We start from the raw sequence: 13,745 nt of genomic DNA on the forward strand, positions 1-13,745 counted from the left end.
AAACAATATCTATTATTAGGCCTTCTTTATAGAGCCACTCCTTGTGGTTCCTTACAACCAAGATGATCACAGAAGTCACTTTAAAACATAGGTGATAATGAAAACAGGTGGGTTACTTTGAAAACTGTAAAACAAAAGCTCTGTTATTAATGTAGATTCACATCAATATCTTTGTTTAGTCACAAGCTGTTTCCAGAAGGGCTGCAAAAATAGCATCTGCCTTTCATGCTAGCTTTCATTTTTTATTAAGTAGTTAAATAGTTGAAATAGTTAAAACTGTGAGAAGAAAAATATGAATTAATCTACCATTTCTCTCTTAAATGGAACAGCTAATACCCCGACTTTGCCTTGCAAGATGCACTTATGAACCACAAAGCCCACATACAGCTTGCACGAGCTAACCGCACACATTCTTAATGACTAGTACACTCATTTTCCTCAGCTATTAATCTGTGATGTGCAAAGATCCAGTTTAATGCCTGCACCCACATTAACACTGCATGCTTGCACTAAGTGTGACTGTTTACCTAAACGGTAGAATGTTCTGACACCAGCAGATATGAGACCACAACTAGCTCTGCATTGCGCCTACTCAGCAAAAAGGGATTTCTTCACTAAAATGCTTTCTGATTACTAAGATAATATGGGTTTGGTTGCTTTAGTTGTTCATTGTTTTATCTAATTTTTTACCAGAAGGTTATGAAATGCTGAACATAACAAACTGGCTAGTGGGCAGTTTTACATAGTTTATAGATGATAACCTTATTTTTATTCAACTCTATTCAACAACATACCTTCCACTGTAAAAATGTAGATTTGTATTAATCCATGTTAGTTTCAAAGATTAACATGATATGATTAATACTAAACAAAATGTTGCAGGTGGCTTTTTTTTATTTAGAAAAACTGTCCAATCGAGAATGTTTATGGATGGGGAAGCTTTTAGCCCTTCCCCCATGTTAGTCAGATTTGGGTTTTTTATGAGCTTCCTCCCTTATGTCTTTCCACAAACTTGTTCTTGGAATAAGGTCAGGACTTTCTATTAATCATCTGTAAATGTAAAAACCATAAATGCAACATTTAGTCAACCACATGTTGGAAGCGCAGCATCAGCTCCGATCTACCAAATTCTGAAAGATATTCCTCCTATTTATTCAAAATATAACAAGGAGTCATGACTGATTCAGATCTATTATTCCTATCAACTAAACTGCAAGATTAGAGAAAAAAAGGTAAGGCTTAAGACAAAAGTGGAATGTTTTTTGTAAGGAAAAAAATATTTCTTCTTGAATAAAAATAGAGCACTGAATTTACCAGTGTATTTTAAATACGAATTAATCATTTATTTTGACTGATTTGAGGCTGAAAAAGCTATAATGCAGAGACTGTCAACACAATGTTTGAAAATTATAATCTAGAGAAAATTAATACTATCTTAATCTTCTTCAATTTCATCCAGAATTCCTGATCAACTGGTTAATTCTATTTTGAAAGCACTGGCTTTAATTTTGAGGGCCTGGCAAACAAACAGTTTATTGTATTAGTTAGACTTTTAATCAATTAACCACGTTATCGAAGGCAACTTTGTTTACCCATCAAATCAGTTGACTTACACTCACATCAGATTGTTATCCAAATCCCAAAAAATCCTCCACATAATCTTTGACATTCAAATTTATCCTAATATCATCAAAAGTAAACTGTAATCTATCAATTAACTGGAACGTTTATAGACTAGACTTAAGAAAAAAAGATTTATAGATTTGTTAAAAGCCTGGAAAGGTTTTTGTATCGCAATTAAAAATAAAACAAGATCATTATTTGAGATCATTTTACGCGCCTGCCTCCATATATTTAACACGCTCCTTTGAAAAAAGACGATCATGTGACAAACAAGAAAGGAAACTGATGTCTTAACTGTTCAGACGTCATCCTGTGTGGGAGAGAAAAAAAAGGGCAGATGTTTGAGTGGAAAGCAGTATTGGAGAGGGGGAAGAGAAAGAAGAAGGGAGGGATTAGTTTAGTCACAAATCTTATTTATATGCCTCATGTCTTGAGGTGTAGGAATGATTCTTGTCTTGGGTAGATGAGGCGGAGGAGCAGCTTTAGTCTAACTCAAAGTGAAGTGACAGATCACGAACAGAGCAAGCACAGGATCTTGGCTTGATGCGATGCTTTGAAGAACTTGAGACATGATGTGGATTTATTTCTTTTTCTTCTTTTTGACTGAATCTTGGAGCCTGTCTGGAGGTTTGATTCACATTATTATTCGGTCATGATTATCTTTCTGAGCATGTTAGATGTTTTAATGGAAACTTTGTTTTAATCTAATCTACATGATGCTTGTTTTTAACTGTCTTTTGAACTCTTGAGAGCAGTAGCATGTGTTGCTGGAAGACCGTTTCCCTGTCTATTGACTAACTAATCTTGTTTTGGAGAACACTGCAGAGATTTTTGTTGTTTGTAAATGATAATGAGTCACATTATGAACAGTCAATGGAAATAAACTAAAATCTGAGACAGGGGGAAAAATGATTCCATAACAGAGGAAAAGGTTGACCCATATTCTCTGTATGAGCAAGGGGCATGCTGCCACTGGCTTCTTCAGTGGAAACCTCTGACATCAGTGTGATCAATCTTTTTCTATCCACCTCAGGGGTCTCCACGTTGCGGTCTTACTAACCCACCGCATACTGTAGTCTCTGTTTTGCTGTCAGACGTAAACAAACATCAGGGTGTTTGACTAGACAGCACATATGTTTTTTAAACCCCTAGACTTTTCTTTTACTTTTTCTTTTATTAAGTTTTAAGCAATAGCTATGATTTTTTTTTTCTAAAATGCAGACAACAGCTTTAACCACAAAAGGTTTTTGATAATAATGATGCCTTCTGGTTACTTTAAGGAAAGCTAAGGTAAATGGAGGTTCTCTAAAACAGTTATTTTAGCCATACTTACACTGAACAGCTTTTCTAACACCATTCACATCTGCTACTTTATTTTTGTAAGTTGACACTGTTATCTAATAACTTACCCCCTTTTCTGTGCATATACTGAAATCAGAATGAACAACTAATAGTAACCTTAAAAAAAACCCTCTGTTTTACCTAACTCATCCTAACATCCACCTTCATTTCTCTCAGGAACTAACACCACTATGATCTCAAATACAACTACTCCAGCTGTGAAGTATTATGGTAAATTGATTTCTTTATAATTTTCTCTGCTCATCTAAATCCTGTTAAACATGTTAAGACCGCCTTTTGAAAACTAACTTAAACCAAAACCTTTATATGTTTTTATCAAATTCTTTTTACTTCTCTACTTCATTTCCCTATTTATTTCCTGCGGTTTAAATCTTGCATATTCACATAATTGTACCCATGATCCCGTTCTGCAATGATCAACAAATCAGACTACCACCATAATCTAAATTAATTTGCATATTTCTCTCTTTTTTAAATAGTTGACAGGAATGAAGTCTACAACCATGGGAGTAACGTGATTCTAACCTGCAGCAATAAGACATGGAACGAGATACTATATGTTATCTGGAAAATTGAACTGAAACGCAAAGCCTGCACGATTTCATTCAGTAATAATGGCCAAAGTGTTGATGACTGCAATGATGGAAAGTCTCTCAAAAACAATTCAATTGGTCAATCATACTTGAATATCCCAAACTTTTCAGCCAATGATGTTGGGACTTACAAGTGCGAATCAGTGTACCATGGAGGAAATGAATATTATAATATTAAAGTGGCTGTCACAGGTAGGAACTCTATATCAATATTTAAAAGCGTGTTTTGAATCTAGGAAATTTTTAACACTAAAGTTATGATAAAAAGAGATAACTTAAGTAAAATGTCTGAAAGGTTAGTGTCTACCTCTCTGTATTTCACCCTAAAGTGTTTCATGGTTGGCATTTAATGGGGGCACAGTACAGTTTAATGTTATAGAAAGTAAAGGCCTTAAATAAGCTGAATATGTTTATACACAGTGGTACTATCACTCTGGATATTTTATTAATTCATTCATTTACTTTATCTCCTGAAATATTGAAAAATATATACATTTGTATTTTCAGTGATCTGCTTAACCTTTTTATATATTGTGGAGATACCATATCTGTCCATTCTTTGCTTTTCCGGTACAGCTCCTCCTCGTGTGTCTGCCTGGTTAGAGTATAGGGGTAACAAGATGGTGGCCGTTTGCAGAGCTGAGAGCGGGAATCCTGCTGCCAACATCAGCTGGAGTCCTGCAGGAAATGATTCAGTGACAAAGAAACAAGACCCAGATGGATTTGTAACAGTGGAAAGTCAGCTGGAGCTCCCTGAGAACACGGATAGAGAGAACCTGACATGTATTATCCGGCACCAGTACTGGGATCAGGAGGAGATTTTGGTTCCAGAACTCAGAAAAGGTCAGTCCTTTTTTTTTCTCTTATCTTTTTCTTTTCTTTTTTCTTCTTATTATTTTTTTTTTCAGGCTAGGCTCTGATAGTCTTGATAAAGTTGAACTGAAACAGCTTAGTTGAAGCTTTTTCAACTTGTCTTTCTATTAACTTCTTTATTTTGTATAATGTTTATTCTAGCGGCATTTCTTTACTGCTGACAAACTGTTATGTTGATCCAAATAGTATATATCTATATATATATCTATATATATATCTATATATATATATATATAGATATATATATATATATATATATATATATATTTTTTTTTTTTGACAGGACAACTTCACTTATTGCTGTAACTGTTACCTTTTTTCATTCATACTTACTATTCACCTGCCCATCTCTATGCTATATGCAAAGTCAATAAAAACATGTAAGTTGAATTAATTGGTAGATAGTTCAGACTGTCCATCTGCTAGTGCCCCTGATTATCTTCAGCACTATAGAGAGAATAGTTATGAGATTAAGTAAGGTTATCATTTTGTCACTAATGCAACATTTTATAAGACCTTTATATATGTGGTAGATATGGTGTCCATTCATTTACGATGCTCATGATAGGCCCATTAAAATGGTAGTGGCCTGTCCTGCCTGGAGAGTAGAATAAATTGTGGAACCGCATTGAATGCATAAAAGATTGAGGTTAGATTTTTTATCAAACATTTACAATTAAAATACATCATAAATGTGAAATGTGGTGTTGGGGGACATAAATGTAACAAAAATTTTGTACATTATTAATTTGCATTTGATATCTCACAGCATATTTTTGGAGTTGGATCCTCATCCCTGTTATCGGGGTCATTTTTGTGATTTTGGCAGCTTTTTCTGCTTTGGTAATGAAGAAAGTTGTATCTTTAAGGTAAGGGGTTTTTACTTAATATGCATGAAAATCTACTTAACATTTTAGTTTTTTTTTTGCTGCAATTAGCTTGTTAATGTTTTTTTCAGACAATGTCAAAATACAGACACACCATCGAAATCACCCTCGGTAGGTACTTTCTATCTGTTTTTTTTTCTTTTTTTTTTTTTTTTAGCATATATTTAATTTTATTTGATATATCAACCTCTCTTTGCACTTTGCTTATTTTTTTTCAAATATATTTTGCTTCCATTTCAACCAGGCAGAGGAGGTGGAGGAAGTGGAGCCTTATGCTAGCTACGTTCAACGTGTCAACTCTATATACAACTAGACTGCTGATGCGTTAGCAAAGAATTCCACTCGATGCAACACAATTGCACATTGAAATGCACATCTAGGGACTTTGTGAGAAAGCGAGGGCTGTGAAACTGAGAAATGGTAAAGTAGTAAAAAAAAAAGAAGTGAGCAGAGATCAAAAGCTTCCGGTAAGAGAGGGAAGCCTCTTGGTTCAAAGCCGTCCAACAAGCAGCACATACTGATGGAACAGGGGATGTACCAGGTGTTACTTACAGGCTCCCATTCACCGTATCTTCTGCCCACTGCTCTCTGTGAGTGGGTATCATGGAGAACCTTAATAATTACTACAGATGTGATGAACCAACGGACTGGAATAAATCTGCAAGCCAAATGAAGACCACAGTGATTACTAACCACTTTGGATGTTGATTGTAAATATGTAGAATACTATAATTATTTATGAACTGATAGGAAATTCCGCATTTTGGGAGATTTACTCAGGGTAACCCAGTCAAACCAGGAAACATAATATTTGTTTGGCACAGTTGTCTTGGGATGATTTGTACAATACTATGTAAACTATTAGTTGTATATAAAATACCTAATCCTGTACATTAAAATATATTAAATCAACTAATTTCTGTATAAATGAATAGTTGTTGCTTGAAAGACTGAGAAAAAAAATGTAAAGAAGTCCAATCAGTTATGATTGTTTTGAGGTTTTTATTTTGTAAAGTAAGCTCTTCTTTATTGTGGTTTGGTATTTAATCCATCAAGGTGACTCTAACATCCTTTCATGATAAGACAAAGGGGTCGATACCTGCAATAAAAAGCTGTGTTCCATTTGCCAATCGTTTGATGAGTGGCAAACAAAGAACTCTTTAGCAATGGAGGGTTTGGTATAAAAGAGTTTTTTATTTTTTGCATTACCAACTCATTAACTTTGATCCACAAAAACCCTGCTTTCCTACCATACAGTACTTCCCAGTAAGACACCAGTTAGATGGTGAAAATTAATAATTTTTCTTCCGGCATTTATAATAGTCACTGTATTGGTGTGTTTACATGCTTTTTGAAGGATTTCATTAGGTCCAGGGCAGCCCAAAGATAAAGAGAGGGTTTAAGTAAAAATTGATTAGGGATTCAATTTCCAGTTGAGAATTCAACAATAGTCACCATCCCTAACCCTAGTATTCTTTTTATAAACACGCAAAGCTTTAGTTTTTTGTGTTTAGAGCAAAAACAGTAGAGCCTCGTGTGCACTAAGCATCCCTAAATAAAAAGTGGAAAGACAGGCTTGGTCCTAGGAAGCGTAGGAGGCAGGATGGAAAGGATGCTTAAGTGAATGTTTCCTGACTCCCTCTTGGTCTCGGCCAACTTTAGCTCTTCTTATCCCCCTTCTAAGTTTTAAACCAGGACATGAAAGCCACAACCAGGATGCCAAAATCAATCTTTCTATATTGGCATATGAAAGTTACAAAAATACTTGAGAAGTTGTAATTTCACAGCAAATCAACTCTCTGCCCACTGATTCTGTGTAAGCCTAATTAACAAACTTTCCCCTTTCAACATGTTTTTAGGTAGTTTTCAGTTTTGTGTTTACCATTTTATCTATCTTTGTTGAACACCTACCGGTAGATCTATCTTTATCCAACGAGAATCTAACTTTCTTTTAAGAATGCATTATTTAACAAAGATAAGTGAAAATATTGAATGAATGCGTCAGGTACAGGTTACCTTGTTTCTAAGCTTGTTTAACTTTGATAACCAGAAGAATTATTTCTGGTGTTTACCTTTAAAAGTCATATAAAGAAGGCTGAGTAAGAAAAAAGGTAGACTATACCCTCTTCTGGTAGTACTTAAAACAACATCCTTACTAGTGCATAGTAGCAGCCTGTTGATAGAGCAGTATTTACTGAATATAAAGATGTCTTTATCTAAGATTTATTAATGCTTTAACTGACATGGAAAAAACAGAATGTTTCCCTCCGAATTTCCAAAAACTTAGCTCTTGAGCTCTAATTGCAAATACAGACCCTACTTAATGAATTTAGAATATGAGATTAAATGATAAGACTGCACACTGGCACAGCTTGCACTGTAGCATCGTTGCCTTGCTGAAAGGTTGAATTATGAGACAGCCTTGGTTCTTTTTGCATGAAGTTTGCATATTCTCCTCATGCATACATCGATTCTCTCTGAGTACTCGGGCTTCTGTTCAAAAACATCACCATTATTTATGACTCATAATTGCACTTAGGAGTGAGTCTGTGTGCAGAGTTGTATTTTTCTGTGATACACTGTGATAGAGTTATGATCTCCCCAGTTTGTATCCCACAATCTACCTATACCCTGCTGGAGATGGACCAGACCCCTGACAGACAAAAAATAAATTGGTGGATAGATGGATTATATTATAAGCTACAGAATCAGGTTAAACATTGCTGACCTCACAGCTATCTAACAACCAATCACTGACACCATCCAATAATGTAGGAAAGCCTTAGAGCTGAAAATAGTTTCACAAGCACTATGAATATTTGTAGTCTTGTAGCTATACTCTGGCAGGCGATATCCCTGATGGGAATTGCCAGGACAGCTGTATGAAAAAACAAAAAACAATTTGGAAATCTGCTTACAGGTACCAAAAGCTAGTTTAAATAACATTATCATTGCTTGATGCACCAGGAAATACACTTGACCTGACCCTCTGATAAGCTATGTAACACTGGACTAATTGTGTATTCAAACCATGAAAGTCGTTTGGTCTGTTTGTTTATTCAGGGTGAAAGAACCACTGTTTTTGAATGGCACAGTTTGCTTTGCATTTCACATTTGCAAAGAAACTTTAAGTTGTAACAAACACGTGTATGTAAATGAAGAAAAAAATGTCATCAAAGTCATGAGTGCAGCATTTTAGTTTGTCATATTTGTGTTTTCTTCCAGATGCTAAATTATTGAGTGTTCCATTTACTAAGTTGAAGTTTCTGTAAATTTTTTACAATTTTAGATTTACTGATCCATTCTTTCTACTTTTACTTGAGTAATACCTTCATAAAACATTACTAGGCTTAATTTACTAAGAGGTTTGGCTACTCAATCCAGTGTGAACAACTTTTCAATAAAAAAGCCTTTTATTCTTTTCTTTAACTGCTCCAGAAAAAGACACACAATTAATGTTTATTTCAAAATTAGCTTTCTTACTTAAACCTCATGTTAATATACAGTAAGGAGTGAATATTGTTTACATATTTAAATATTGTTTAAATATTTATTAAATGTTGTTTAAAGTTTGTTGGGAGTCTCAGCAGAGCTTAAGCCCCAAAACAGGGATGAGATCCGCTGAAACCACTCTGCTCCTTATGAAGCCAAGGTTCAACAATCAGTCTCCTCTCCAGCACCCTGACATAGGCCTTCCTGGGGAGGCTGAGTAGTGTCATTCTCCTATAGTTAAAACACACAATTTGTTCCCCCTTCTAATGAAGAGAAACCACAACTCCAGTCTACCAATACAGGGGCACTGTCCCCAACCTGCATGTGATGTTGAAGAGGCATGTAAACCATGACAGCCCAACCTACCTTGGTGACTTCAGCCTGGATGATAAACGAATCCTGCCCTGAGCGCTTCGTTTCTTCTTCCACCATGGAATGCATATCAGCCTGATTGAGGAGATTCTCAAAGTATTACTTCCACCATCCATCTCCTCCTCTTTCAGGGTAAGAGGCTCCTTACTCCCACTGAAAACAGTTATTAGCAAAGCCCTGCTTTCCCCCTCTGGAGGTGCCAGACGGTTTGCCAGAATGGCTTTGAGGACAACCAATAGACTTTCTCCATGGCCACTCCAAAGTCCTCACAGGCCCAAGTGTTTCCCGCTGTAACTGTCCAGCCAGCAACATTATTGGTCTCACGATACCTGCTTGCTGCCTTGAGAGTCCAACAAGCCAGACAGGCTCGACAGGACACCTTTGGTTTGGAGAGGTGGTTCTTCTGCCTGGAATGTATTCTACATCGATTTCTAATTTTGGAACAGCAGAAAATGTGAATGTAAGCTTAAGGAGGCAACATCCTGTGAGTTTGTGCTCACGCCAGAAACAAACTGCACCACAGTTATTATGGTGCATGGCCGCAGGAAGTGTGGGTTCTGGGGGTATAGCACTCCCTAGCGGTGAGATGGAAACCTTTAAAAAATGTATTAAAAATACTTTGCACAATTTAAACATTTCTTCTGAATATTTTGGGAAATTATTTGTACTTTTTTATTTTACTATTACGTTTCTTTGGATTGTAATTTAATCATTTTGAGGCCTGATCAACACAAGTTTTGTTGATCCGGCCAAGTTACATTGTCATTGCTTCGTCAAGCAAACCAGATGTCGCTAAGGTATCCTGCTCGGGGCAGCCGACTAGTAAATTTACATAGTCTAAGTAATATAGTTGCAATGGCAGTCACAGTCCCAGCAACGACAACCCAACCTACTGTAGCAAGATTGGATTAGACAAGCCTTTTGTAGCCAAGCTCCAGTTACAGATTTCCTCCAAGGTGTTGTGTTAATGAAACGTTCTCACGTTCTGTGGCACCGGCTTGGGGTGCTAGAGGGCAGTAGTTGCATTATGTGGAAGGACTGATCATATTTTATGTTTCATTTGTCTGAAAGCAGTGAGAAAATAAGTCAAATCTAGAGACAAATTTAAGAAAGACAACCTGTTTGTGAATGCCGGCTTGTCAAATTGGCATAAAATCATTCAAAATTAGTTTATTGTGAAGTTTGATTAATAGCGCATATATTCAACTTAGAACTGATTCATGATTCATGTGATTAATGATGTCTGGGTGTTACTGACCCTAGCTGTGTGCACTAAAGTGTATATGACAATAAAGTAGTGAATCTCAATCTATTTATTTATTTTTATTTATTATATTTAAAAAGGCCTATAGGCTCATAGGTCTTTTGTCCGAACAAAACCACAAAAATTTTCACAGTACCCTCGGTTCAAAATTACTTTCAGCTACCCTGTTATGGTGTATCATTTGATCTCTTCATGAGAGACAGCAAATATAGGATTTTTAATTATGCGTGAATTTTAGTTTCTCAGCTGGATAACTGAAATTAATTCCATTTTTGATGGCATTGTAATGTAATGATAATTTTTTTTATTATAGAAGTTTTGGGAAAATTCAGGCCCGCAGTGTTACATTGTTCTTATGATTGAAATTACAAGTTAGGCCACTTGTGTCCCCACACTAAGAAAACAAACACTTAAATTTATAATAGTCATTTTAGAGAAAACTTTCTTATTGATTTAACTTTCTTTACTCAGCTTTTTTAGACAATAACCAATGATAATTGCCTTTTGATAGGAAAAATGGCTTGAGTAATTTTAATATGCGATCAAGCGTATTCACTCTAGGTGTGAATTGGTTTAAATATAAACCTAAATTAAATGATGAAGTAAAACAAAATTTCAAAACCTTTACTGCTTAATTTTTTAATTTATAGAAAAAAAAAATTAAATACCACAATAAAGTTTACTAATTTGTTTGGTAACATCTCCAAAATAAATAATGATAATTTCCCCATCCAAGACGCAATACACATAATAACTTGCATCATGTACAAACAATATTTAAATCATAGTAGTATATTTAGGAAGTGAGTAGAATTTTTTCAGGGGCTAAAAAAATGAGTGTAGTTTATACGCAATTTGTACTTTTATTCCTATACTGATACGTCTATATTCTCTTCTGTGATAAATTTGAAAAATTGAAAAATGAATTCAAGAGGAAATCGGACTATGCTATTAATATCAGTGAAGGCTGATTGTGCAGCTCGATGGGAGGTTTCAGAAGTGGTGTAACTTTGGTTAAAAGTGGAGCAAAGCATGGGTGTTCTGTTTCAACAGTACTAAGTGTAACAGACAGATAAAGATCAAACCTCCATCTGCTGCAGAATATTTATAGATTGAGAGCAGAGGAACACCCACATCAGCAGAATTTAAATAAAACAAAAACAAACAGAAAACTCAGTTGTTATTCTTTCTATCTATAAATCTTTTGGGGTTTTTTGTACATTTATTTTGAAGTAATAAAAGGTAAAATGCAAGGATGCAATTTTGGCAGTAGAGGTAGAGTAACATTTATTAATGTTTAATTTATGTAATTCTACCTGTAGTGGCTTCAGGCTTCTCAGAAAGATTACTCTCACTAACTCCGCTTGCAGACTGCTTTTCCTGCATTGGCTTCACTTAAAGACGTACTAATTGCAGTGTGCAGCTCAATTTAGCACATGAAAAAAAAAACTAAACACAAAAACATGACTTATGTTAAAGTTTTCAAAAATTATCAATCCGTATCAGATAGGGCTAAATAAAGGTGAGTGAAATAGACATAGGCTGTTTACTTAATATTAAAGTATCCTAGGCTACTGCTCAAATTTTCCATTATATTGTTCTTGCAAGTTCTTGTAATAAAAGAGGCTGGAGAAGGTAGTAGAGGAAATGAAGGCAGTCCTGTCTTCTCTTAATCTGAATAGGATGTCACTCCTTCACAACTACCATGGGTGAGCTACAAACTGGCTGGCAAACTGTTTAACGAAAACAGTTAGGTCACATCAAAAACTTTTTTTTTTTTCATTGTTTTTGTCAACAGTCACATAGTATGAAACTCCAGTACTTTTAGTAAGGTTGTCACAGCAGAAATATACTGGCCTATGGGTAGTACTGTGGGTGGCTGGTAGACAACTTGAGTCAAAGCCAATCCCGAATGCTAAGTCCCAACTTATTTAAATTACTGCTTCCAGATATGTTCTTGCAGTCCTGATCCCTTTAGAAACAGCAAAACCTCAAAGAGGAAGACTACCATCTTGCAGTTAAATACCCCTACAAGTTCCGGCTGTTGCCTTTTCAGTTTTTCCACAGTTTATCTTTTATGATCTAGATACATTCGTGATTTGTCTGTAAGCTTTCACAGTTCATGAGCGGCGGAACTCCTTCACGCTGAGAAAAAGTATTTGTCCAAATGAGTTCATCTTCCTCAGTGCCCTTCATCCCATGAGCACATAATCGTCTGCACATTCATCTTTAGATGATTCTGAGTGGGAATCTGCTGGAATTCCTTCTGGGATTTTAACTGTTGCATAGTCACAGTCATTGTCATCTTGGTATACATTGGTAGCATTTTCCTGTCTTGATCCGTGGCCAGTGGGGTGGTTGATGGACGCATATGTTACATCCTCACTGGGCTGAGAAGAAACAGTACACAGAGATGGAAAATAAAATTACCTTGTGGAATGGTGCATGCTCTTTTTTTGAATGTGATGGTGCATATACAGAAGCCTCGCTTATGCTTACACAGTATGCAAATCTGTTCTATTGACTTAACTGTCATAAAAGTACAGAGGCATTTATGTCTACACTGCTGCAGAGCTGAAAGTTTTGCATATAAATGTTAAACAAAAATATATGCAAGGATGTCTACCTTGTTCTCGTTGCTTCCATCAGTGGGTGCACCATGTCCTGAAAGAGAAAATGTCAGTAAGTTAAATATAGCATATTTTGAAGTTGAAATAAGTAATTGTTTTCCAGACTTTTACCTTTTTTCTTAATCTTTAGCCTGGGAATAGAAGCAAAGTGACATGATGAAACTTCAGTTAATGCAAATTACAATATCCTATAGATTTATTCTAGGGCTTTTTCACTTTTTACCTAAATGTTTCAGATGATCAAACAAGTCTTATTTTTAGACAAATATAACCTTAATAAGTAGGTAAAAAGCACTGTTTTAAACAATACACTAATTTATAACGTTTCAAGAGTATCTCCAATCCAAACTGCCTCTATGTTAAACAGCAATGGGCTCCTAAATGATTCTGCCATCTTTGGTGGTCATTACTGCAACCAGGTGTTGTAGTTCTTGTATTTCTTTTGCTCTTGTTGCAGCTCAGAGAGGAACTCCCTGATGTTCAAAATCCTTAGCATGCTGCATAATCTGAAATGTGCCTGAGCCTAAAGTCAATGACTAATGACTGGACATTCTCATTCAGGAGAGGGAATTCATGCATTCATCAATTATGGCATATTTCCTTGGTCCTACAGTGACAACTCATGCTTGTATGTGGGTAGGATGAAATG

General features: G+C 35.6%; 1 protein-coding gene across 1 annotated transcript; it reads left to right on the forward strand.

The window, feature by feature from the left end:
* Positions 1-1,991: 1,991 nt before the first annotated feature.
* On the forward strand, positions 1,992-6,309 carry LOC107099858 (cell surface glycoprotein CD200 receptor 1-A-like). The gene is made up of 7 exons (XM_015398134.1): positions 1,992-2,250; positions 3,142-3,195; positions 3,465-3,770; positions 4,155-4,421; positions 5,221-5,320; positions 5,410-5,449; positions 5,583-6,309. The coding sequence occupies exons 1-7, from the start codon at positions 2,193-2,195 to the stop codon at positions 5,649-5,651; spliced, it is 894 nt and encodes a 297-aa protein (XP_015253620.1). The 5' UTR covers positions 1,992-2,192; the 3' UTR covers positions 5,652-6,309.
* The last annotated feature ends 7,436 nt before the right edge of the window (positions 6,310-13,745 follow it).

The sequence above is a fragment of the Cyprinodon variegatus genome, unplaced genomic scaffold (genome assembly GCF_000732505.1).
Source record: "Cyprinodon variegatus isolate N-32 unplaced genomic scaffold, C_variegatus-1.0 Scaffold913, whole genome shotgun sequence".
Lineage (NCBI taxonomy): Eukaryota > Metazoa > Chordata > Actinopteri > Cyprinodontiformes > Cyprinodontidae > Cyprinodon > Cyprinodon variegatus.

Bases quoted from the DNA above. Each gene is read 5' to 3' on its own strand.
- LOC107099858 (XM_015398134.1), top strand. From the start codon at position 2,193: ATGATGTGGATTTATTTCTTTTTCTTCTTTTTGACTGAATCTTGGAGC. The intron at 2,251-3,141 runs GTTTGATTCACA...CATTTCTCTCAG, and splicing joins ATCTTGGAGCCTGTCTGGAG to GAACTAACACCACTATGATC. The intron at 4,422-5,220 runs GTCAGTCCTTTT...GATATCTCACAG, and splicing joins GGTTCCAGAACTCAGAAAAG to CATATTTTTGGAGTTGGATC.